Consider the following 26,639-nt stretch of genomic DNA (forward strand, 5'->3'; position numbering starts at 1 on the left):
GGGAAGCAACCCATAAAACATCTTCTCATCATTTTATAGCTATTCATACATTCCTTTTCAAAGTTGTGTGAAATTAAATAAGACAGGAATTAGATTTAATGTATCAGGGTACGCATTCTTGAGTAAATTAAAATGTATTCGTCACGTCGCAGATGATAAAAATTTATGTGTTCTTAATTCATTTTATGGGCTTTAAAAAATAAACTTTATTTTTATTTATTTTTTAATTTTTTATTCTTACATAAATGAACAAAAACGGAACAGCTAAAATGAATGATAATCAAATTAGAGCAGAAGGTAGAAGGTTATTTAAACGCTTCTATAACATTCCTGATGGTGTTAATCCTAAAACTCGTAGAAGTTATTTAAATGAAGCAATAGATGCATATGAAGGTTTGACATTTCATCAGAAAGTGAGAGATTAGCGAGAATGTTAAATGTTAATATTGATTTCTATTATTGTGATCCTCAACCAGAAGACGTGGACATAAATAAGGTAGACTTTCCATTAGTGGAATCAATAATGATAGATCCAGAATTTGAAACAATAAATATTTTATTAACACAGAGTCCATGTGGAAAACTTCACGCTGACAGAATAACAGACGTTGAAGCACTCACCGGCTATAGAGTTTGTCCATATTGTAAAGAAGAAGTTTATTCTATCCGTGATGATCCAGAAAGGAAAAACCAAAGAAGATTTTTAAAGCATTGTGAGAAATGTAAAGAAAATAATGGAAGATTAATTCAAGACGTTCATTGCAAAAGACACAGCAACCATATGCACCACATATTACGAAACAGAAGATATATCAGTGGTTATTAGCTCATAATTTGCAGGAATATTATCAACCGACAAGATATTATATTACTTTTGACTTCGAAACATTAGAGACTAAAGAAGAATTACAACTTTCTGAGTGTGCAACTTTGAACGCTTACTTAAAACCATTCATGGTATCATCAACGGTTAAATTAAAGCCGCAAAGCGGCGAGGTCGTAGACCGTGATAAAACATATACGAGGAATTTTTGCTTAACTTCGAGTGATTCTTTTATTTCTGATTGGATTGAGTTTTTATTTTCAACCTGTTCATTAGTTGCTAAATCAAATATTGAACAATATGAAGAATTAATGAAGTCGCAAACATTAAATGAAAAACAGAAGGAAGCATTTAAAGAACTTCTAGATGAGGAATTCAATAAAGTGAATATCATAGGTTTTAATTCGGGAAAGTTTGATTTAAATTTAATTCTTCGTGATTTAAACACTGCAAAATGGAAAATAAAATCAATGCTGGGTTCATCTTCACAATTTAAGCAAATCATTGTAAAGAAAACAAACGTTCCATATGAATTGAGATTTATTGACATCAGAAATTATATAGCGGGTGGGACATTAGACCAATTCACTCAAGATTTCGGAAACAATAAATCACGTGTTAAATCCTTTTTCCCTTATCAATTCATCACATGGGGAATTACGAAGAAGAATTATATAAAGAGGAACCATTCACGAAAGATTCATTTTATTCAGCATTAACTCAAGAAACTATATCAGATAGTGATTATCAAATATATCTCAATGATGCTAAAAACTTTAAGAATAGATTAGAATATTTTATTCATTATTGCAATAAAGATGTTGAAATTATGATTGACCCAATTGATAAAATTATTGAAGAAACATTTGTTTATAAAATTGACATGCTTCATAATCTTTCTTTATCATCGAATGCATCAATGATTCGTTACGCGTTAGCATATAAGAACTTCAATCCTAACGAAAACTATCTTGAGGAAGAGATAGAATCAAGTTTTGAATTAACGAAAAAGTATTGGAAATATAAAATTGAATCATATAAGAAACAAGATGAAAAAGCAGAAAGGGATAGTAAAAATAATGTTTCAATGGATGATTTTCAATACTATCACGATTTAATCCTTTCATCTAAATGCAAAATGTGTGGTAAAGCGTTTACATATGCAAATAAACCAACATTAGATAGAATCGATAATGAAAAACCACATACTAAAGAAAATTGTCAGTTAATGTGTTGTTATTGCAATGTCGTAAAATCAAATAAAGATGAAGATGTTCAACGTTTAAGAATCAATTTAAGAAATTATGCATTAAAAAATAATTTACCAATGACTTTAGATTCAGTTGAAGCTTATCACATTCTCCGTAATGGAATTACTGGTGGTTTATCAAATGTTCAACATCGTGTTAATCTTAAAGGAATCACGCACATTAATAAACTTTCATATAATCCAGAAACTAAAACTGTATCAAATGAGGACACTACCAACATTATGACTCATTTCGTTGGTGTTGATTTTAATTCATTATATCCTTCATCATTTTCATCTAATCCTCATGATTTCATTCAATATACTGACCATAAAATGTATATGCCGGGAAGATTGAATGGTGTTATCATTTGTGATACAGCAACAAAGAAAGCAAAAGCACTGGGAATAATTAAGAAGAAAAATACTTTATTCGTGGCTGAAGTAAAGGGTCACATTGATGAAAAATACATTAATGATTACATAAACTTTTTACCGATAATAAGAAACTTAGATATTATCACAGATGAAAAAACAATTGGCAGTTTTATGTATAATTACATGAAATCAAACAATCTACCAGTTGACCAGAAACAGAGGAAATTAACTCAGTTAGCATCAACACACAACCAATATCAACCATTTTCTTCTTATTATCTTTGGTATCTAATAGACAGATTTCATTTTATCATCGATGATATTCAATCAATTTTAACATTTACTAAAAACACTTGTTTTAATGAATTTGCGAACAAATTTATGAACGAAAGACAAAAGGCTGAATTAGAAGGAAATAAAGGAAAAAGTTTATTTTGCAAGATTTCACTTAATGGATCATATGGTTACGATGCAATGAATACACAAAATTACGCAAAGACTAAAATAATGAATGCACAGAAGGCACGCGTTGCATGTATGTCAAATAAGTTTAAAAACATAAGAGAAATAGGTGAAGATACATATCAAGTGATGCTTAAAGATAGATTTTATAGATGTGATACATGTTTACAAGAGGCATTCTTCACTTTAGATAACGCAAAATACTGGTATTTGGTTTTCATTTATGATTTTATGTATAAATGCATGGATGTTAATCGTTTTCATTTCATTGAAGGTGATACTGATTCATCTTATTGGGCAATCGCTGGCGACCCAAATCTTCCTAACACTCAAGCATTTCAAGCAATTGTTACCGATAAACAATTTTATGATAAAAACATTTTCAAATTCGCACCTTTTGATTTCTTCTGTTTTGATGAGAAATTTAAACCTAAATTAAAGAATAAAGCTGAAGAAAAAGCACATGAGAAAAAGTTATTGGGTTTAGCAATTGAGAAACAAGGTGATAACATGGTTGCTTTATGTCCTAAGTGTTATACATCATTCAACGGTTCAATTGATGGGTGATTTTAAAAAGATTGCACAAAAAATGAAAGGTGTTAGTTTACGACAAAATAAGCAATTAACACCTAAAAATTATTTGGATATAATAAATGATAAAGTGATATTTGATGGTCAGAATATTAATTTACAACTTAAAAACGGGTCAATGACTCGCTTAACAATTGGTAAGACTGCATTAACAGGAGCACACACTAAGGCTGTATGTTGTGAAAATGGATGTTGTATGCCATTTATTTAAAATTTTATTTTTAATGAAATGCCACAGAAGAGACAAAGAGGTGGGCACCCTTAAACATTTATTTTATTTTTATATAAATGAATAGCGCAGATTTAAAAATTTAATTGATGATTTAGTACTTAATCAAAATTTTCTTAGTTATTATGATTTAAAAGCATATCTCCAAAAATATGATAACAATATAACGGGTGATGATATGGAATATTATTATCCATATTATAAAAATGAAATTTTGAAATATCATGATAGAATAATTTCTAAAATTAAAGACAAAATTAAAAATAATGAATATTCAAAGGGAAAAACTAAATCACAACTTAAACAGTTGAAAGATTTCAAAAATAAAGTATTAACAGAAGAAGATATTGATGAATTATATAATTTATATAATCCTGAGCCGCAAAACACCCATGTCCTTCAGACCATAAATGATGCACAAGCTTTAATTTATGATTCATTAGTTAAACCATATTCAGCCCGACTTTTAAATGAAGATCAACTTTTGGAATTCATCCTTCAACATAAACTCGAAGCGGGAAAGTATATCAAACCTTTATATACAGCATATTTAAAACAAATGAATAGAATACATCCAGAATTAATGAAGGAAGGAATGAAATCCAAAATCAAAGCAGATAAAATTAAACCACCTGCAACACCAAAACCTCCAACGACAGTACCTCCTCCTCCTTCAGTTAATCCTTCATCATTCACTTTATTATATCCATTTCAATCACCAAAGAAGCAAAAAGATTTTAAAAAGTATTTCAAGATATTAAATAAACCAATTGACCCGAAAATTCAACCATTAAAGGAAAAATTTAGTCGCCCTTCATTTGCTCCATATCCATATTCATACGAAATCGATCATCTGGAATATTCAAAAGGAAAAGTTACTTATTTGTTTGCCATTAACATTAACACTAGATATTTATATTGCATTCCGGTGAAAGGGAAAACAGAACAGGAAACACGAAGAGCTATTCAATACTTACTAGATCATGAAAGAGTAGATAATATCAGGGGTGATGGTGATAAAGGATTTCAGGCAGCTATGACTCATTATTTCCCACAAATTAATTTTTCTTTTCATCCTCTCCATATACGTTTCATAATAAAATAGTTGATGCAGTAATGAGAACTCTTAGAGATGCGTTAGGGGTTAACGGTCAGATATACTGGGATGGAAATCATGACTCCATCATACAACAGTTAGTATATTATAATAATACATGGCATAGAACAATAAACATGAAACCGGTGGAAATGAAAAATGATATTTCAAAAGAATGGGAATATATTAGAAAGCAAATGGAAAGGTTGAATGATGTTAAACGTGAACAAATTAATTCGGGGCTCATGAATTTTAAACAAGGGGATAAAGTTTTGATTCATCTCGATTATGGAAAAACTGATAAATCAATGACAAAAAGAAGACGAAGATTTGACACAATAGCTGAATTTGTTAGATATATTAACGGTAATGTATTAGTTGAAGTTGACAATAAATTAATAGAAATTCCGATTTATTTTATTACTCCATTATATTTAAATAATATTTAATTTTTTTTATTTCGTAAGAAATGAGTGACAACGAAGCAGCCAAGAGTCCAGACGATGAATATAAAAAGAAACTAAACAGAATTAAATCAAAAATATGCTATTACAAAAAGAAGCCGCAATGCAGTGGGGTTGATGCCCATAAAACTAATGGAACTGAAAACGATGAAGAAATAATCGAAAAATTAGAAACTTACCGTTCAATCCTTAAACTGAGTGAAGCAAAAATAAAAGAATTTAATAGAATAAATAAATTGATTGGAAGAGATGAATTTAATAAAGATGAATTTTTAAACTCAATCCAAATTTAATTTTTATTCCTCTTTGACAACATCTCTCTTTCCATCATTACTGCATAACCGCATTTTCTCAGTTTTAGTGGTTTGTTATTTTTAGCAAGTTCTCGCATCATTTTTATCGTTTCCTCCCTTGTTATGATTCGTGGTAAATTTTGAGCTTGTGGGGTATCCATTTATGATAAAAATAAAAATTTGTTATCAGTTATTTTATCGTTAATGGTTTTCAGGTTATTCAATAATTAATTATTTTTGAAGAACTGAAGGTGCTACCATGTTACCATGTGCTACCAGGTTAATTAACTTCTCTGAAAAAATGAGACAACATGACATTTTGACAACAACACAGGAGGAAGGCAGTTATGAATTATTTTTGAAGAACTGAAGGTGCTACCATGTTACCATGTGCTACCAGGTTAATTAACTTCTCTGAAAAAATGAGACAACATGACATTTTGACAACAGTCCTGGAAATTTGATGCAGTCCAAAAATAAAGTTAGTTTTAAAATTATTTTTATTTTTTTATTCCTATATAAATGACAGCAACAAACAACAGTAACTTTATCATTTCTGATGAACAAGTTATTGATTCATTAGCTGAGGAATTAGTTGTGGCAGAAACTAAAACCCTCAACGAAAGAATTGGTGAAAACAAGATTGATTTACATAACTACCTCAAACATGATGGAGGAAGAGGAAGGAAAACTGGTATGGCTTTATTAGTAAATAAAATTTCGAATTTAACGATTATAGATGTTGATATCAATAAATCGTACAATGATGAACTTAAAGAAACAGTTAGAAAAGACATTTTATCAAAACTTTCGGATAAAGATGTTATCGTTAAAACCGCTTCAGGAGGTCTTCACATTTATTGCAACACTAATTTCTTCTATGCAGTTTCGAACAGAATGATTAAATGTTATTCCTGCAATGATTATGATATTGACATAATGACTTCTATTGATGATTCAAAGCGTTCTTTAGTGGTTATGGCTGATTCAAGAGTTCGCAAGAATGCAACAGAACCAATCAATACATACACATTCATTCGTGGAAGTTATGATTCAACATTAACTAGAACAGTGAATGATATATTAAATGATTTGAATATTAAGGTAAGAGTTGAACAGAAGAACGAAGAAATAAAGAATATCATGAATGAAAACAAAGATGTAAACATTGACAATAAACTTGCCCAGAGCATAGTTGATGGTATCTGTGATTTTGAAGTACATAATGACGGTGGAAACATGAATTTAGAAAAAGAAGTTACATTATTCACACTGTTTCAAGCAATTAATTCGTTACCTAATCATTTAATTAATGAAGCATACGATAACGTTTATAATTTCTGCAGCTTAACAGAAAATGCAAAAAGTAATTTTGAAAAAGCACGTAGTAGATATGCACATTTAATGACTTCTCCATTTGTTTTAGTGAAGATTCTAAAACTTTATCAAAAGGAATATTATGATGAATACGTTTTGCCTTTATTACGTAAGCCAAAAATAACATTTGATATCAAACTTGATGACTCGTTTTTGATAACAGATATTAGACGCAAGGCTGAAAATCATCAGTATAAAAACGGTTCTGAAGTAATTGAGGATTTATCACGTGTAATTCGTTTTGTAGATTGTGGAAACAAATATTTCATTCAGAAAGATTACAACATACACGACAAAATGAATCAAATATCATTCGTTCTTCAATCAAACATGAAAGAGTCACTCAAAATGATTAAATTATTTAAAGAAGAAGGTAAAACAACAACAGCATGGGATGTACTACTAAATCAATTATCCTCATTAACCGTTAAGGGTGTTAGCTTTAAATCTGATTCTCCAGATGTTTTCTCAACGTTTCAAGGTTATAAATACAACATTCTCGAAAAACCAGATTACTCAAAAATTGAGATGTTTATGAATTTCATTAAAGAAGCCATTTGTGATAATAACGATGAAGTGTATAAATACCTTCTCGGCTGGATTGCATCAATGATTCAACATCCTGGAATCAAGAATGAAACAGCAATTATTTTGAAAGGACTTCAGGGAACAGGTAAAAACAGATTTACAGACATTATTTCTGAACTTCTCGCTGGTTATTCATGTAAAAACATTACTGAAATAAGTGAGCTAACGGGTAATTTCAATTCAGTTGTTGAGAATAAAATGTTTCTTGTACTTAATGAACTCAAGAATGTAGGTGAAGACAGACTCGCAAACTTCAACGCTTTGAAATCAATTATTACGGATAATGAGATTAGAATTAATGAAAAGAATCAACCCAGAAGAACTGCTCAGAATGTTGCAAACTTCATTTTCGTAACTAACAACGTCTACCCTGTCAAAATTGAAGTTGGAGACAGAAGATATGTAGTTTTAAGAGTTAATGGTAAATTCAAGGGTCAATTTGATTACTTCAAGAATTTAATGGATTCATGCACAAAGGAATTTTATGATAATTTACTAACATATTTTATGCAATATGACCTTTCATCATTTAATGTACGAATCATACCGATGACTGAAGCCAAACAAGATTTAATCGAGTTATCAACAAATCCTTTAGATGTATGGATAAATACACATTATGATGAATTGTGTGCAGGTATGACGTGTGAAAATGCTCTATTCTGCAAACCATCAGACATGAAAGACAAAAACTTTCAAATGAGTATTAAGGATAAATGTGATAGGAAACATAGAAGAATAGACGGTAAACAAACATGGTGTTATGTTTTGAAAGAAGAAATGAAAGGATTATATAAACAGGTTGAACCAAACGATAATGAGGATTCATTTACTGACGATGAAATACCTGTAAATGAGCCGCTAAGCGGCGAGACCTGAAGGTCTTGCTTTATAAAGTATGAGTGGAATTTATTTTTGCATTAATCCTGCTGTGTTGTCAAAATGTCATGTTGTCTCATTTTTTCAGAGAAGTTAATTAACCTGGTAGCACATGGTAACATGGTAGCACCTTCAGTTCTTCAAAAATAATTCATTATTGAATAACCTGTAAACATTAACGTAAACATTTATTTCTGCAGTTCATTCATTACTTCATTACCTAATTAATTACAAACATAAAATATATTTAGTTCATTCAATGAACGCGGTAAGCCTGCAAAGTAGGCTCAAGCACATTCAATAAATGCGGTACCATGCGAATACAGTCATAAATGGTGGCATATAATCTTTACCCAAGCCTGTTGGATTTGTTGTGAAAGTATGTGAATGATTTCCTCCTGGTTCAGTTGGTCGAAAAGTCTTTTTTGCTGAATGGTTATAATCTGGAGATAAAACGTCATTGCCAGCATAATATTCTGAGTTGTATAATGGATGGTCTCTTAATGAGTGACTATGGTCACCAGAAAAGTTTGTAGTTCCTGTATGAGTGTGCGGTGGAAGGTTTGCTTCAGTAATTTTCTTCGAACCTCCTGTTTGCTTTGAAGAGTTCGCACAATAGAGGAATTTATCTACAATCTGTTCCCACGCACCAAAACCTAAAACTTTTGAAGGATTTGTTGAGTTCATTGACGTATAAATAGAACCAATGGGGTAAATCATCTCAAGAATTGTATTTAATCCATTCTGAATATTGAATTTATTATATAATATTGAATTTGGGTGAATATTTAAAACTGGTCTTGTTATCAATATTAACGTATTATTTTTGAAAATTGCTTTTCTAACATCTTGAAATTTTGTGATTTCAGACCAGTTTCTTCCATCACTACTGATATTTACTAAATCACCACATCCTAAAGCAATGAAATACCCATCAATATAAAATAAATTTGTAAATCTATAATTTTGAGTAAGTTTTGGAGTGAATGAATAAACCAATTCCCAATTTGATAAATCCTGTGATAAATAAATATGTCTGTTATAACTTACAGGATATGAATAGACCATTTCACCTGAAACGAGAACATAAACATTTGATCCATAACATAAAGCTTCAATGTCTCCATCAGCTTGAAAAATTTGTTCAAATTGACCTTGTGATATTGAAGATGATCTATAAATTTTATCATTTTGTAGGATAAAATACATGTTGTTAATGTAATACCACTTACTTGTATAATCAATTTTCAAATCTGATGACATCATACTAAACATATAATAATTTATCCCATCCTCACTAATGAAAATTTGATTGACTTCATAAATTAGTACCCATTTATTATTAACACATCTAATAGGATTATTTGGATATTTAAATTTAGCATCTTGATTTAAATTACATTTGAACCATTGGATACAATCAAATGAATAACAAGGGCAAAAATCATCTTCAACCGTTATCATTCCCATAAATTTACCGTTATTATATTCAACATATAAAATTATTGGATTAATGATTGGCTTTCGTGTATCAGGATTCAAAACAGATGGAGTAAATGATTCATAGTTTTTAAAATCATTTGTTTTAAAATAATAAAGCACTCCAGCTGTATAAAATAAATACATGGTCACTCCATCGAAACATATCCATTCAAAAGAATCTATATCAAAGGTTTTATCTGATGATTTCATAAAATTTAAAAATGGCGGAGTAAAATAGACCTCTGATTGTTTTATTTCTTCATTAACATAAGTTTTATCTGCTTTCTTCTCTAACTCATCGTTAACATATTCCTTATCTGCTTTCTTCTCTAACTCATCGTTAACATATTCCTTATCCGCTTTAAGGTCTAAACATCCTGAAACCCATCCTGTATCGGCTTTAGTTTTTAAAATCTTTGATGTCCATTCATGATACCATTCAACCCTTTCTTTAATTTCATTATCTTTTTCGTTAACATAAACCAAATTTGCTTTCTTCTCTAACACAGCAGCAACATATTCCTTATCTGCCTTCTTCATTATGTCGTTTAGGAAACCTTCTATGAATTCCTCATTTAAATTAAATCTTCCAATCTTCAAAACTTTAGGAAATGCATTTAATGCGTAATATCTCTGTTCTTCTGGTGGAATTGATGTTATATCATCCGTTATTCCTTTAATTTTTGAATTCATAAATAAAATTTCTTTCATATTTGATATCACTGCACCACCCTTGCAAACGAATTCGAAATGGTCATTTTTCAATACTATCTCCAAATCTCCATATTTCAACCTTTGCGTTTGTTCTGCCGTCTTTGAATTATATGCATATATGGCGTATGTAATGGTCTGAGGGACCTGGGTGCTTTGTGCCTTAAGTTGCTGTTGTTTAATCATTTATTATGATTTAAAAATAAATATTTAATCTGTTATCTCATCAGCTATTTTTTCTATTTGAAATTGCCATAATATTTCATTCATGAATTCTAAATCACAATCAAATAGGTCAGTTACTCTAAATTTAATATTTGATAAATCTTTTGAATGAAGAATAAATGAATTCCCAGATAATTGAAACGGATATGATAAAGAAAATGTGTTTAAGTTGATGGATAAAATGTTTTGTATTGATGGGTAAGAGTTAGGGTCTAATGTTTGATGTGAAAATCTCATTGGGGTATTAACTTTATCACATTTGATTAAAATGAAATTGGAACCAGTGTCAGAATACAAAACATCCCCAACATCTTTTTCAAAATTTAATATCCCCAACAATGAACGAAGATGAGGAGTACAAAATTTAATTTTCAGCGGAAATTTAATAAGGTTATTTATTTCATCAAGTTCAAAAAGTTTATCAGGTTTTGATTTAAAATTTTCTTCATACCATACGATAAATGATTCATTTAAATAACTTAAAATCATGTTAATATCCCATTTCGCTATCACATTATTTATATACATATCATACGTTTTTTCATGGTCATCTTTAATAAATGATATATAATCTGAAGGGTCTAAAAGAATGGGATTAAATTTACCACTCACAGAAACGAGAGTAACATTATAAATTCCGCTAACTGTTAAATTTAATTCACAGTTATTATTCGAAATAATATTGATAATTGACATTTTTATTACGATTAAAAATATGGTAAAGCGTTATTTTCCAGTGATAAATAAAACTAGAATAAGATTACCTCAAGAATTCATAAATTCAACGAATAAGAAATTCATTCATGTTATAAATTTTAGTGTTTTCAGAAAATATGAGTCAATGTCATATTCATCAACAGGTTATATTTCACTTCATTCAAATTTAGTTCAATCAAACCCATATAATGACCATTTCATAAGATTTTCAGATGGTATTAAAAATGTAATTGATAGATTAAAATATGAACAGATTGACAATATCGAATTTTTGGAATTTTGGTTTAAATATCCCGATGGAAAAAAGATTGAAGTTAAAGATAAAGCTGATACTATAACAAAAACAATTACAATGACCGATCCAGATAGTGGGGAACAAAAAGAAATAAAACAAACGATAGAAACTGGTGAAAGGTCAATTATTATTGATTATGATTCAAAGGATTATTATTCGATAATGTTAATGCTTGAATATTAAATAGCCTTGACAAAGAATTTTTCAAGTGATATTTTATATTCATCAACTATTTTATTATAAATATCATTATATGTTAAATGAAGTTCAGTTGTTGTTCCGTTCTTTGATATCTTAATTGTGCTAATATCCTTTATAGGATTTATTTTTGCAACTGTTCCGCAGCATGAAACCTCATCATCTATGAAAAATTGAATCTTAACGTCTGAATCTTGAACATCACAAAGAATGGCGATAATGTGAATTAATGATTCATAAGGTAAAATAATTAAACCGGATTGGTCAATTAAATTTATTATTGAATCATAATTATTAATTATTATATCACGGTAAATTTTCATTAATTCTGAATTAATGTCTATTTTATATGGCGCATTGTGACTGGAATCGTAGATTCCTGGGTTCTCGATGTTTGATGAAAGAGGCGGGGGTATGTTGGATAAGTGGGAATTTCAACAGGTTCTTTACCAGGTTCAGATAAAATGATTGGGTCTCCATCTTCTTTATTTTGCTCCTCCTCCTTTTTCGGTAAGTCACGAGTTAATTCAGGGCTAACATTAACTTTAACATTTTGAATAATTCGTGATTTATCAATCATTTACGTTATAACCAACCGTAATCTCTGCTTTTGCGTTTGTGTTCTTTTGACTTGTGAAACGTCTTCTCATTTATAATTGAATAAAAAAAAGAAAAATATATTTAAAGTTTTATTTAGTTGTTACGGTAATATCCCAAGGTTCATCATTGTTTGCTTATACTTTCTTTGTAACTGCACCAATTATGTTATTGATATTGCTTTGAGTTTCTTCCAGTCTTATTTTATCATTTACAATATCTTTAATCATTTCATTACATGCATTCTTAAAACCATCTGATTTTTCTAATTTACGTCTATCACTTTCTTTAATTAAATCAAAGTTATAACCTTGTTGAGAATAAAGTGGTTTCTTTATCAATTCCTTGAACGCTTCTGAAAGTGAAGATGAAGAAATTCTTGCCACTTGAATTGGTTTAAATTCTGCTTTCATTGCTTCTTTCTGTTCATTGAACACTGGATCGAATAAAGCAACTTTAAAGAATTTCTTAGCTGGAATTTCAGGTCTAATATTTGCATATTGACCATCAAACTGATTAACATATCGTGGTAATCCATCCGGTCCCTCTTCAATAGCATTTAATTCTTCATTGAAATAAGAATATGGATTATAACGGTATGAATTAATTGGACCATTTTCACCTTCTCCAATGTATTGTTTAACAGCTTTTCCATTTTCATCAAATTTCATAGGATAACGTTCATTATATGCTTTACGTTTAGGATAATCAGTTATAGTTAATTTATACCCATTTATGACTTTAATATTACCTTGACCATCAGTAACAAAGACTTCATTTATTCCATCAGGCTTTCCATTTGGTCCTGTAATGTCTGCTTCATGTGCTTCCCAATTTGGTCCATGACGTTTGGCATATTCTTGAGCTTCTGGTAATGTTAAAACGTTTCTCATTTGTTTAACATCCTTTTGAAGACCGGCAACAATGTGGACTAATTCTTTCATTCCGTCTGGAACTTTCATAGTTCTATTATATGCACCCTTTTTGTTTGTCCCTTGTTTTAATGGAACCTGTAGAAGATTTGCTATTTCTGTCATGTTTAATTATAAATAAAAAATAAAAATTAATTATAAAAAGTTAATCAAATTTAATGGAACCTTTATTTAAATCAACTATTATTTTTCCATGTTCACCTAATTGCTGATATTGTGTGTAAAGTTCATTAATGCTCATTGGTAAATTCACTTGATAAAGCATAACGTTCAACTGTTGACGACTAAAACCACTGAAAATGAAAAGGGTGGACAGGTTTGATTTAATGTTTGTGCTTAATGCTTTGAAATATTGAACAGCCATAAAGAATGAACATTGAATATGTCGACATTGAGTTAATAACTGATTAAAATATGATTTCTCATTAGTTATTAGTTTTGATTTCACTGCATCATCTAGAAAAATGAGTGAATGCAAAAATTCTTTATCAAAATTTGAAATAGAAAGTGTTTCAAATAATTCATCCCGTTGTTTATCAATAATTTTATCCTCTAATCCTTGCTTCTTGATTGTATTATATAATTCTTTATACATTAAAAAGTTTTTTAAATAATCTTCTGCTTCTTCTTGTGATAAATAAATAATTGGAATTTTGATTAAATGCTTTAAAGATTCAAATGTATCATCTGAAGGTGAACCTGAACGGTTGATATAAATTAACACGTGTGAATGGGGGGAAGTGTTAGCAATAATGATAATTTGTTTTAATATCGTTAATGTTTTACCTTTATTTTGTTTACCAATTGCTGCGGTGATTGAATTTAAATAACATTCAGAATATGGAATTTTCATTAATTTTTCCTTAGATAGAGCATTTCTATTATCACTCAATGCTTCATTAATCATATCATCTATGTAGGTATTATATACATCTGTTAATTCTTCAGAATTTAAATCCATTTAATCAAAAATAAATTTATAATTTTAAACATTTCTATTCATCAATATTTCATCATATGAACTTCTATACTGTGGTGGTGTACCTGTTGGATGATATTTCAAACCTTCATCCGGTGTCCATGTCCAATATGTAGTCCTAGTAAACCAAACCTGAGGAGGATTTGTCACCTTTGAACAGTAAGTGTCATTTTCACCCTGAATGATTGGATAAGCTTTCACTTGTACTGTAACTTGTGAATTGAAAGTTTCTAATCCATCAAAGAATATACCCGCTCCATCACGTTGAACTGGAATAGTGCATAAGAATGAAGTTTGGTCTTTCCATGTTCTAGCTAATGGCACGCCATTATCATCATTCAGTGGTCTAGTTAATGAGTCCTCGTATTCTTCCGTGCATTCATTCACTCCATCTAAATCAGAAGCTTGAAGCATACGTGTAAAGAATATGTCGCCCACTGTGGTCATCGCTTGATCGGGGAAGTTTCTGGAATCTATAGTGACCTGAAGACCTCGAAGCATTGGATTTTCTAAAACTGTTCTTTGCATTGCATTCTTTGGAAATGTTAACACAACATCTGTAACATTATGAAGAGCGTATGAGAAATCTGAACTGATACCTTCAGGAGTGATGCAACCTCCATTTAGTGAACGAACGTCAATATGTTGAGCTGGAATCATGAATGGATCTTCCTTACTGAATAAACGTGGTATTGCTTTAACTGATTCTTCAATTAAACCGTATCCTGGTGTAATGCATTTATCCTCTAAAACTTCCATCTTTGTGCATGAAATAATAACGTCATCAACTGTTGCGTCAGCAGATGTAGTGGCTAAGCTTGTAATTAATTTGGCAGGAAGTCCGATTTGTTGGAATTTGCGATCATATTTATAAACATGATTCATAATCTTTTCATAATTTTCATCAGTTATCTTTTCATAAACGTAATTTTGTAAATCAGCAACTCTTAACGGGTCAACCTGACAAAATACTAAAGTATCCCTGAAAACATAATATTTAAGAATGATATCACCAAATGATTTAGGATAATCATCGAACGCTGAAATGCTAACAAATCATTTACCGGAATAATCATATCAAAAGTGACATCAACTTCTTCATTTGCTTTCTTGAAAACTTCTGAAGGGTCAATATATTTACCACATACTGAGTTATCATATTTTTGAACATTATTATATAACGAATGAACAAACTTTTTAACTTTCCTTTCTGATTTTGGTTTATATGTTGCAAATGCGAAAGATTCACGGGCGCAATCCATCTGAAGATAACCGGCATCACCTCTTTCAGTTTCTACTTCTAATTGTTTAAAGCTTTGATTTGATGATTTGTAACCAACGAATAAACGCATGCATTTAAAAGCGGCATCACATGTGAAAGCTTTATTTGAAACTAGAGTTGCTTTAACTTTGCGTTTAATATATGTGTCACCTAATTGATTCACATCATGAGCTGGATTTGTAATTCTTAAATGAGTTTGTTTATCATCAAAATATGGAGCATCAGAGTCATAGCATGAACTTTCAAGTTCTCTATAATATCTTCTACCGTCATTCTTTGCGAATATTTCATTTATCTTTTCGAATGAATGAAACACATTTCCATTAATCGGTTTAGTGTTTGGCACCAAATAGTTAGTCGTCATTTATTATTAAATAAAAAATCAAAATTAAAAGATGAAAATGAATTTTTAATTTTAATGAAATAATCAACTATGGCTGCAGGATTCTTTAAGAAACTGTGGGATAAAGTAAAAAGAGGAGCGCATAAAGTTTGGGAAATAATGAAGAAAGGAGCAAATTGGATATTTAAGAATAAAGAAGCAATTAGTGACGTTGCTGAATCAATAACACCAAAAGCCGCCCCAATAAGAGAAATATTAAATAAAGGAGAAAAAGTTTATCAAAGACTTCAACCGATACTAAGATAAAAATAATATTTATTTATTTTTCCACTATCTACCTCCTATTTTATTAAGTATTCCTTCAGCTATTCCACCAATTGCGTTACCTGCTTGTGCTCCCATTGCCGGATTACCCGCTTTAGTACCTAATACTCCACCTATGATAGTTCCTGCCGTTTTCGCTACTGGTGCTAAAAAGTTTGCAACGGGTTTAATAATATTTTTATGAACCCAACCCGCAGCTTTCTTAATTCCATCCCATAATTTTTTAAAGAATCCTGCAGCCATTTCTGATTTAATATTAATTAAAAAATATATTTCATCACTTATATTCTAATTTTTATTTAATGATAAATGAAACCGATTTTAAAAATAAATGAAACAGAGGAGGAAATAAATGAAAATGTTCAACAAAAAATAAACGTTGTTAAACCAATAGTTAGTATACAAGTCTCGTGTACTGAGGCACTGCGTTCCTCCGTACGCAATACTTGTGAATTTGACACTTTACAAAACCGTTAACGTATATTTTACAACACAAACGACAACACTAACTTAACCTTAAATATTTACAAAGCCGCCAACCACTTCACCTCACTAATGTAAAAATAAACGTTCTCACTTACAAAAGTATTGCAACTCCTCCCATTGCTGTGCTTCATATAACAGCTCATAATCTTCTGACTCACTTTCTTCTTCATATAGGTCAAAGTCACTGTCAAAATAAATGTTAGTAAGTTTTGACAAAGCTAATGAAACACGTTTACCGTTTGTATCGTATGCTTGTATAAACTTTCCATTCTTCATTCCTTCATAAACGCTCAAACTAACTTTACCCTTTCTCCCTCGTATCTGATAGAATGTATTTTCACGAGGAACGAAGAACAAATTCTTGAACTCATGACCGTTGTAGTTTGTTATCTCAATAGTTTTCGTCATTTACATCCAAATAAAATAAAAAATAAAATAAAAAAATAAACTTAAAAATTAATGATATCACCACCCTCACACGTATGAAAACATAGCACAAAAATAAATTTAGGTGAAGTGGTGACATCTCACCTCTTTTTTCACCTAATTTTTCACCCGTTGAATTCATTACTTTATAACTCTCTTCCTTGGTTTCTTTTTAGTTGCTTTCTTCACGTCTGTCTCCAACTTGACTGTCTTTCTTCTTCGTCCGTAATGATACCAGTTACTTCCACCAGTCAATGGGTCAAATGGTCTTTCGTAAGGGTTTCCATACATTCCATAGGGACCATACGGAAGAACTACTGGTGGAGGAAGAGTTCCAGTTTCAAATAGCAGAACTTTTGAGACAGATATGCTTAATGTATGACAACATCTCTGATTTCACAAGATATGATGACGACCATGACCCCGAACACGGTGAAGAAGAAGTTTTACAAACATCCATTAAGACAGGAAAGGTTTTAACTCAAAGTCTCATTATTGACACCAAAGATGGCGAAGTGGACGTTCTTCAAGAGCTGAAGAAAAATACTTCTTCGGGAGGTGGTGGTAGGCATGAACTTGAAATAAATGAGATAGAAGAGAAATTAGCCGAAAAAGCAGATAAAGAACATAAACACAATATCTCCGATATAAATGAACTTCAAGCTACATTAAATAGTAAAGCAGATAAAAATGAACTTGACGCAACGAACAAAGTTTTGAAATCTCATAAACACAATATCTCCGATATAAATGAACTTCAAACTTCTTTAGACAATAAAGCAGACAAAAACCATGTTCATTATATAAGTTCAGACGAACAGATTATAACGGACTACCATGGATATTTAACACGAAGTGATGAAGCGAAGACAAAAAATGTTAATGAAAGAAGATATAAATACATTCGTGCTAAAGGTTATGACATACACTGTACTGTACAGTATGATGTAGCTAAAGCACCAGAAGCATTTGGTTATACCGGTGAAATTTATGCCTCTACTTTCAATGTTAATGGTGTATTAGTTGAACCAAGATTTACTTTGAGAGTTAAGTCAAAAATAACGTTTGAAGATGCTATTAAAAGTAAAGCTGACAAAGATGAACTTGACGCAACGAACAAAGTTTTGAAATCTCATAAACACAACATCTCCGATATAAATGAACTTCAAACTTCTTTAGACAGTAAAGCCGACAAGAACCATACACATAAATCCTTCACTACTGTTAGAGCAGACGACATAATATTGAACTTTGACCTTGGTTCAAGTGCACCATTAGAAAATCCAAGTACAAGCGTAAAAGATACTCTTAACAGTTTAGATAACAGTTGCAGGAACATTGAAAGTCATGCCAGAAACTTTGAAGCACATGAACTACCAACAATGTTAGATAAGAAAGCAGACAAAACTTATGTGGATACAGAACTAACAAAGAAATTTTCGAAACCAGATACAATGACATTTACAACAGAAATTATAAATGGTGAACCAGCAACTCCATTTGAATTTGTTAGAGGTCTTCAACCAGATACTTTTGAATTTTTCTTGGATAATTCTATTGAACTAACATTACATTATAAAAGTGGAACAAATGCAACATTTCATCCGGGAGATACATTCCAAATGGTATTTAATGACATAAGTTCTTTAGAATATGTTTATAGAGTTATGAGCATATATGATTTAATATATCCTATAGGAGCTGTTTATACGTCTATGAATCCAATAAATCCAAACACTTTATTTGGTGGTAGATGGTATGAAATAGTTGACAGTTTTCCATTCTACACTAATACGCAGTCAATGAAGATGGGAGGTTCAAAGAAAATAGGTATTGAAAACCTTCCTTCACATATGCATAGGTTCAGTGGAAGAACATCTGTGGAAGGAAACCATTCACATTCAATAACAAAAAGAGGTTATACAAATCTTGCAGCGGGTTCGGATAGACAGGGAATGCATAGATATGATATTTCAACTGACCCAGTAGATGTTAGCACAGGTATTTTCTGTGGAACTGCAGGAAATCATACACATGTTGTAGCTGGTATTACAGACCCAGCAGGTAATGGAAAAGATTATATGCCTCCTTATATAACAATGCACGCTTGGATACGAGTTGGTTAAAATCTTTAACTTTACATAAATGAGCTTGAAAGAAGTATTCGAACAACATCCATGGAGGTCTTTTAAGAAATTCAATGAAGCTGCAAAGAGTCGGGGATTTACTAACAGAGCTGAAGTGAAAAGGTTCTTTGACAAAAATGTTGTACATCAAACAAAAATAAACCCTTACGACTACTTTTTACCAATTTACTCCAACACTCCTGACGCATACCAATTTGACACTCTCATTCAAAGCAGAAAAGGAGGACATAAACCATTCCTCATCTTCATTAATGTTAACACTCGCAAAGCTTTTGCGTATATAATGAGAAATAAAGGAACTCATGAAGTGTTAAGAGTTTTACAAAAGTTTGTAGCAGAACATAACCCAAGTACTTTAACATCAGACCAAGACAGTGCATACCTCAGCAACGAAATCACAGAATTTCTCATTAAGCATAACATAACTCACTACACTACTGAAGACCATAACCATAATATTTTAGGTATCATTAATCGCTTCATAAGAACGCTCAGAGATTTAAATCAAGAGCGAGACTTTACCGAAGAAACAATGAAACATTTCATCGAAGTTTACAATTCCTCAACACATTCTACAACAGGACATACACCAAATTCAATGACACAACAACAAGAAGAAAAGTATATACAAAAGAAACGAAGTCAAACACAAAATATCAGAAATTCAACACAATTTACCCTCATTCCTGGTACAAAAGTTCGTGTAGTTCTTGACGACAAACCGTTGACAAAGAAACGTTTAAGGTTAAGTCGAAATTATTATATCGTAGACTCTACGCAAGGTAATGGATATCTTATAAAAGCTGCTGACGACTCCATAGCATTTTACCCTCGTCATAAATTAGTCGAAAGTAGTAATGGCAAACTTGCTGAAACCATTGACGAAGCAAAGCGAGGAGTGGTTATTGAAATACTTGACTACAACATAAACGATGACACTTATAAAGTAAGATATGAAGGAGGCGTTGAAGATGTTATACCATCTAAGAACTTGAGAGAATCTAAACCAACTCATCTGGGACCATTAGAGCGGGAGTACTGGAAAGATAAAAACATGCCAGAAAGAATAAGAAAATTCTTCTAAACTTTTTCGTTGGATGTAAATCAGACATGAATAAGAACAGTCATGTATTATTAATGGTACCATTTATTTTTGTCATAAATTTACACCAAAAATATATTATAGGTGAAGAGGTGAGATGTCACCTGTTTTCTCACCTGTTTTTTCACCTCTTGAATTTTCGTAAATGTTTTCAGTGTCACCACGTCACCATGTCACCAGGTTAATTAACTTCTCTTAAAAATGATGACAACATGACATTTTGACAACATCACTGGAAATTTGATGCAGTCCAAAAATAAAGTTAGTTTTAAAATTATTTTTATTTTTTTATTCCTATATAAATGACAGCAACAAACAACAACAGCAACTATATCGTTTCTGATGAAAAAGTTATTGATTCATTAGCTAAGGAATTAGTTGTGGCAGAAACTAAAACCCTCAACGAAAGAATTGGTGAAAACAAGATTGATTTACATAACTACCTCAAACATGATGGAGGAAGAGGAAGGAAAACTGGTATGGCTTTATTAGTAAATAAAATTTCAAATTTAACGATTATAGATGTTGATATCAATAAATCGTACAATGATGAACTTAAAGAAACAGTTAGAAAAGATATTTTATCAAAACTTTCGGATAAAGATGTTATCGTTAAAACCGCTTCAGGAGGTCTTCACATTTATTGCAACACTAATTTCTTCTATGCAGTTTCGAACAGAATGATTAAATGCTATTCCTGCAATGATTATGATATTGATATAATGACTTCTATGGATGATTCAAAGCGTTCTTTAGTAGTTATGGCTGATTCAAGAGTTCGCAAGAATGCAACAGAACCAATCAATGCATACTCATTCATTCGTGGAAGTTATGATTCAACATTAACTAGAACAGTGAATGATATATTAAATGATTTGAATATTAAGGTAAGAGTTGAACAGAAGAATGAAGAAATAAAGACTATCATGAATGAAAACAAAGATGTAAACATTGACGATAAACTTGCCCAGAGCATAGTTGATGGCATCTGTGATTTTGAAGTACATAATGACGGTGGAAACATGAATTTAGAAAAAGAAATAACATTATTCACACTGTTTCAAGCAATTAATTCGTTACCTAATCATTTCATTAATGAAGCATACGATAACGTTTATAACTTCTGCAATTTAACTGAAAATGCAAAAAGTAATTTTGAAAAAGCACGTAGTAGATATGCACATTTAATGACTTCTCCATTTGTTTTAGTGAAGATTCTAAAACTATATCAAAAGGAATATTATGATGAATACGTTTTACCTTTATTACGTAAGCCAAAAATAACATTTGATATAAAACTTGATGACTCGTTTTTGATAACAGATATTAGACGCAAGGCTGAAAATCATCAGTATAAAAACAGTTCTGAAGTAATTGAGGATTTATCACGTGTAATCCGTTTTGTAGATTGTGGAAACAAATACTTCATTCAAAAGGACTATAATATCCACGACAAAATGAATCAAATATCATTCGTTCTTCAATCAAACATGAAAGAGTCACTCAAAATGATTAAATTATTTAAAGAAGAAGGTAAAACCATAACAGCATGGGACGTACTACTAAATCAATTGTCTTCATTAACCGTTAAGGGTGTTTGCTTTAAATCTGATTCTCCAGATGTTTCTCAACGTTTCAGGGTTATAAATACAACGTTCTCGAAAAAACCAGATTACTCAAAAATTGAGATGTTTATGAATTTCATTAAAGAAGCCATTTGTGATAATAACGATGAAGTGTATAAATACCTTCTCGGCTGGATTGCATCAATGATTCAACATCCTGGAATCAAGAATGAAACAGCAATTATTTTGAAAGGACTTCAGGGAACAGGTAAAAACAGATTTACAGACATTATTTCTGAACTTCTCGCCGGTTATTCATGTAAAAACATTACTGAAATAAGTGAGCTAACGGGTAATTTCAATTCAGTTGTTGAGAATAAAATGTTTCTTGTACTTAATGAACTCAAGAATGTAGGTGAAGATAGACTCGCAAACTTCAACGCTTTGAAATCAATTATTACGGATAATGAGATTAGAATTAATGAAAAGAATCAACCCAGAAGAACTGCTCAGAACGTTGCAAACTTCATTTTCGTAACTAACAACGTTTACCCTGTCAAAATTGAAGTTGGAGACAGAAGATACGTAGTTTTAAGAGTTAATGGTAAATTTAAGGGTCAATTTGATTACTTCAAGAATTTAATGGATTCATGCACAAAGGAATTTTATGATAATTTACTAACATATTTTATGCAATATGACCTTTCATCATTTAATGTACGAATCATACCGATGACTGAAGCCAAACAAGATTTAATTGAATTATCAACAATCCTTTAGATGTATGGATAAATACACATTATGATGAATTGTGTGCAGGTATGACGTGTAAAAATGCTCTATTCTGCAAACCATCAGACATGAAAGACAAAAACTTTCAAATGAGCATTAAAGATAAATGTGAAAGGAAACAGAGAAGAATAGATGGTAAACAAACATGGTGTTATGTTTTGAAAGAAGAAATGAAAGGATTATATAAACAGGTTGAACCAAACGATAATGAGGATTCATTTACTGACGATGAAATACCTGTAAATGAAGCTTTATAAAGTATGATTTGAATTTATTTTTGCATTAATCCTGCTGTGTTGTCAAAATGTCATGTTGTCACACTTTTTAAAAGAAGTTAATTAACTGGTGACATGGTGACGTGGTGACACTGAAAACATTAACGAAATCATTAATGAAAACATTTACGAAATCATTAATGATAAAAATATTTCCGGGCTTGTTGTCAAAATGTCATGTTGTCATCATTTTTAAGAGAAGTTAATTAACCTGGTGACACATGGTGACGTGGTGACACCATCAGTTATTCAAAAATATTCATAAATGCCTTCCTCCTTTCGTACCTGTTGTCAAAATGTCATGTTGTCATCATTTTTAAAAGAAGTTAATTAACCAGGTGACACATGGTGACGTAGTGACACCTTCAGTTCTTCAAAAATATATTTTTGGTGAAGAGGTGAGATGTCACCCGTTTTTCACCTCATTCTCTCTTCGTTAATGTTGTCGTGACTTCTTCGTTAATGTTGTCGTGACTTCATTCTTCCTCTTTGAAGTTATCGAAATATTCTGTTATTTTTTCCTTCAGTAATGGTAAGTCTTCTTTGAAGGTAAGTATTGTGCAACCTTTGATGTCATAGTGTGTTTGAGGAAGAGTATTTTTGACAATTTCTTTTATTTGCTCATTCGGTGTCATTGAAATCGGTAAGTTTTCACGATAGAACCAGTTTCTGTCAGATTTATATATTTTAGCAAGGTCGTAAAAGCTTTTGTTGTTTCTTCTGACTAAATGCAACATAACCATATCTTTATCTTCTTCTTTTCTCCAACTCTTCAGTATATATCATATACTTATAACTCTTTTCCTTTCCTTTTGGTACTGAACGTGGTATTCTTTTCTGTATGCTTTTGTCTTTGGATTCAATGACTTCATCTTTTGCTTGAAGTTTCTTTTCCATCTCTCCACGTTCTTGTCTGTGAAGTTCGTCAAGAAGTTTGTAAATATTCCAAAGCATACGTGGTGAAGCCCCACATTGCAACTGCATTTACTAAAAGTCTATGAACATAATATCCTCTCAAACCGTTTGGCAATTTTTCACGGTTTCATAGAGTTTTGGCGACTGGGATTTTTTACCTACTCGCTGTTCTTCACTGTTTTCAGAAAAAGTACGTCTCGCTGTGCTTCACTTAATAGTTCTATGGTGCTTTGGTTCCTAAACCAGTCTTTAGGAAGCTTAGTATCTGGAGCAAAACAAGCCGTCAAAATACTTTGCATTTGGTACATGTCGTCTTTGACAGAACGAATGGCTCAATTGTTTGTTATACTGTATGTATTCGTATTCTTCATTTATGACTTCATGAACGATAGCAGTTTTGTGTTCCTCTAATGTTGACATATCTGTCTTTACATACAGGATAAAAAATAAATAAAATAAAAACTAACTTTATTTTTTTTGAGATAAACACTATTTCTTCACAACATTAAATTTTATCCTGTATGAAATGACTTTAAAAAGATTATTGACTGACTTCGAAATACTATCTCATTGACGCACTGACAGACCCTCAAAACTGTGTTGAAAGTTCTTTAAGCTTTAAGATTGAAGGTACGACGCATTTTGTCTTCACTTACGTATTGAAAGAATATGACCGTTATCATAACGAAGTGAATCAAACACTAATAAAATTTGTAGATAAAAAATTGGTTAACAATGAATATTTTAAACGTGAAGACCCAAACACTGCTGGAGATGATGAAGATACAGACAAGTTATTGAAAAAAATAACGCAAGATTAGATGCAATAGAAAGAAGTTTAATGAATGTCTTACAAACACGTATGAATATCTTATGCAGTGGGAAGCCAGATGGAAATAAATTTACGTCAAATATGCAATTTATAAAATCTTATGTCGACAGGCTACGTAGCACAGTGGTCTAAGGTGGTGTTATGGAGGGGTCAGGGTCTGTGGTTCGAACCGCGACAGCGCCGTATTTTCTTATTTTCTTTATTTGTCTTGTTTGTCGTGAATAAAAAGTGTCATAAAAGTGCTCTATCTTCCACGGGAATAAATAAAAAATTTACTTTATTTCTTCTTTATTTCTTTGTTCCCGTGGAAGAAGGGTTTTTGCCGTTTTTTCTCAGCCGAAATCAACGATTTTTTCATTTTTGGAATCCTTAGCAAATGAGGAATCTTTTCTCTCGTGGAAGCTTTGTCATAACTTCTTCGTAAATGCTTTGTCATAACTTCTTCGTAAATGCTTTGTCATGACTTCTTCGTAAATGAGTGTAAATGACCAAAAAATAATGTTTAGGTGAAGAGGTGAGATGTCACCCGTTTTCTCACCTGTTTTCTCACCTCTTGAATTTTCGTAAATGTTTTCAGTGTCACCACGTCACCATGTCACCAGGTTAATTAACTTCTCTTAAAAATGATGACAACATGACATTTTGACAACATCACTGGAAATTTGATGCAGTCCAAAAATAAAGTTAGTTTTAAAATTATTTTTATTTTTTTATTCCTATATAAATGACAGCAACAAACAACAACAGCAACTATATCGTTTCTGATGAAAAAGTTATTGATTCATTAGCTAAGGAATTAGTTGTGGCAGAAACTAAAACCCTCAACGAAAGAATTGGTGAAAAAAGATTGATTTACATAACTACCTCAAACATGATGGAGGAAGAGGAAGGAAACTGGTATGGCTTTATTAGTAAATAAAATTTCAAATTTAACGATTATAGATGTTGATATCAATAAATCGTACAATGATGAACTTAAAGAAACAGTTAGAAAAGATATTTTATCAAAACTTTCGGATAAAGATGTTATCGTTAAAACCGCTTCAGGAGGTCTTCACATTTATTGCAACACTAATTTCTTCTATGCAGTTTCGAACAGAATGATTAAATGCTATTCCTGCAATGATTATGATATTGATATAATGACTTCTATGGATGATTCAAAGCGTTCTTTAGTAGTTATGGCTGATTCAAGAGTTCGCAAGAATGCAACAGAACCAATCAATGCATACTCATTCATTCGTGGAAGTTATGATTCAACATTAACTAGAACAGTGAATGATATATTAAATGATTTGAATATTAAGGTAAGAGTTGAACAGAAGAATGAAGAAATAAAGACTATCATGAATGAAAACAAAGATGTAAACATTGACGATAAACTTGCCCAGAGCATAGTTGATGGCATCTGTGATTTTGAAGTACATAATGACGGTGGAAACATGAATTTAGAAAAAGAAATAACATTATTCACACTGTTTCAAGCAATTAATTCGTTACCTAATCATTTCATTAATGAAGCATACGATAACGTTTATAACTTCTGCAATTTAACTGAAAATGCAAAAAGTAATTTTGAAAAAGC

General features: G+C 31.1%; 13 protein-coding genes and 4 pseudogenes across 17 annotated transcripts, besides 3 other annotated features; 11 read left to right on the forward strand and 6 right to left on the reverse strand.

Moving 5' to 3' along the window:
* Positions 1-15,147: part of a mobile genetic element that runs on past the window's edge.
* Positions 1,294-2,240, forward strand: TVAGG3_0223940 (annotated as a pseudogene). The gene has a single exon. A coding segment is annotated over exon 1 (947 nt).
* TVAGG3_0223950 (DNA/RNA polymerases family) lies at positions 2,316-3,260 on the forward strand (the record flags this gene model as incomplete). The annotated part of the gene is made up of 1 exon (XM_051227057.1): positions 2,316-3,260. A coding segment is annotated over one exon (945 nt), but the record flags the coding sequence as incomplete, so codon positions are not given.
* Positions 3,792-4,930, forward strand: TVAGG3_0223960 (annotated as a pseudogene). The gene has a single exon. A coding segment is annotated over exon 1 (1,139 nt).
* On the forward strand, positions 6,108-8,310 carry TVAGG3_0223970 (uncharacterized protein; the record flags this gene model as incomplete). Its single annotated transcript, XM_051227058.1, has 1 exon — positions 6,108-8,310. A coding segment is annotated over one exon (2,203 nt), but the record flags the coding sequence as incomplete, so codon positions are not given.
* On the reverse strand, positions 8,727-9,116 carry TVAGG3_0223980 (keratin-associated protein family; the record flags this gene model as incomplete). Its single annotated transcript, XM_051227059.1, has 1 exon — positions 8,727-9,116. One exon carries the CDS (start codon positions 9,114-9,116, stop codon positions 8,727-8,729), a length of 390 nt encoding a protein of 129 aa, XP_051112045.1.
* Positions 9,747-10,808, reverse strand: TVAGG3_0223990 (uncharacterized protein; the record flags this gene model as incomplete). Its single annotated transcript, XM_051227060.1, has 1 exon — positions 9,747-10,808. A coding segment is annotated over one exon (1,062 nt), but the record flags the coding sequence as incomplete, so codon positions are not given.
* On the reverse strand, positions 13,006-13,616 carry TVAGG3_0224000 (uncharacterized protein; the record flags this gene model as incomplete). The annotated part of the gene is made up of 1 exon (XM_051227061.1): positions 13,006-13,616. A coding segment is annotated over one exon (611 nt), but the record flags the coding sequence as incomplete, so codon positions are not given.
* Positions 15,148-15,604: 457 nt separating the features above from the next.
* Positions 15,605-16,211, reverse strand: TVAGG3_0224010 (uncharacterized protein; the record flags this gene model as incomplete). The annotated part of the gene is made up of 1 exon (XM_051227062.1): positions 15,605-16,211. A coding segment is annotated over one exon (607 nt), but the record flags the coding sequence as incomplete, so codon positions are not given.
* Positions 16,212-16,280: 69 nt separating this feature from the next.
* On the forward strand, positions 16,281-16,496 carry TVAGG3_0224020 (uncharacterized protein; the record flags this gene model as incomplete). Its single annotated transcript, XM_051227063.1, has 1 exon — positions 16,281-16,496. The coding sequence occupies one exon, from the start codon at positions 16,281-16,283 to the stop codon at positions 16,494-16,496; it is 216 nt and encodes a 71-aa protein (XP_051112049.1).
* Positions 16,497-16,520: 24 nt separating this feature from the next.
* Positions 16,521-16,757, reverse strand: TVAGG3_0224030 (N-acetylmuramoyl-l-alanine amidase family; the record flags this gene model as incomplete). Its single annotated transcript, XM_051227064.1, has 1 exon — positions 16,521-16,757. One exon carries the CDS (start codon positions 16,755-16,757, stop codon positions 16,521-16,523), a length of 237 nt encoding a protein of 78 aa, XP_051112050.1.
* Positions 16,758-16,924: 167 nt separating this feature from the next.
* Positions 16,925-17,087: a terminal%2Cinverted (terminal inverted repeat of Maverick-1B transposon ID:TVAGG3_0224040).
* Positions 16,925-26,639: part of a mobile genetic element that runs on past the window's edge.
* On the reverse strand, positions 17,088-17,408 carry TVAGG3_0224050 (uncharacterized protein; the record flags this gene model as incomplete). The annotated part of the gene is made up of 1 exon (XM_051227065.1): positions 17,088-17,408. The coding sequence occupies one exon, from the start codon at positions 17,406-17,408 to the stop codon at positions 17,088-17,090; it is 321 nt and encodes a 106-aa protein (XP_051112051.1).
* TVAGG3_0224060 (keratin-associated protein family) lies at positions 17,681-18,752 on the forward strand (the record flags this gene model as incomplete). Its single annotated transcript, XM_051227066.1, has 1 exon — positions 17,681-18,752. A coding segment is annotated over one exon (1,072 nt), but the record flags the coding sequence as incomplete, so codon positions are not given.
* Positions 18,881-19,552, forward strand: TVAGG3_0224070 (ATP binding; the record flags this gene model as incomplete). Its single annotated transcript, XM_051227067.1, has 1 exon — positions 18,881-19,552. One exon carries the CDS (start codon positions 18,881-18,883, stop codon positions 19,550-19,552), a length of 672 nt encoding a protein of 223 aa, XP_051112053.1.
* Positions 20,106-20,657, forward strand: TVAGG3_0224080 (integrase core domain containing protein family; the record flags this gene model as incomplete). Its single annotated transcript, XM_051227068.1, has 1 exon — positions 20,106-20,657. The coding sequence occupies one exon, from the start codon at positions 20,106-20,108 to the stop codon at positions 20,655-20,657; it is 552 nt and encodes a 183-aa protein (XP_051112054.1).
* TVAGG3_0224090 (Prim-pol domain family) lies at positions 20,978-21,529 on the forward strand (the record flags this gene model as incomplete). Its single annotated transcript, XM_051227069.1, has 1 exon — positions 20,978-21,529. A coding segment is annotated over one exon (552 nt), but the record flags the coding sequence as incomplete, so codon positions are not given.
* TVAGG3_0224100 lies at positions 22,364-23,289 on the forward strand (annotated as a pseudogene). Its single transcript has one exon. A coding segment is annotated over exon 1 (926 nt).
* TVAGG3_0224110 lies at positions 25,779-26,292 on the forward strand (annotated as a pseudogene). Its single transcript has one exon. A coding segment is annotated over exon 1 (514 nt).

The sequence above is a fragment of the Trichomonas vaginalis genome, chromosome IV, assembly GCF_026262505.1.
Source record: "Trichomonas vaginalis G3 chromosome IV, whole genome shotgun sequence".
Classification (NCBI taxonomy): domain Eukaryota; phylum Parabasalia; order Trichomonadida; family Trichomonadidae; genus Trichomonas; species Trichomonas vaginalis.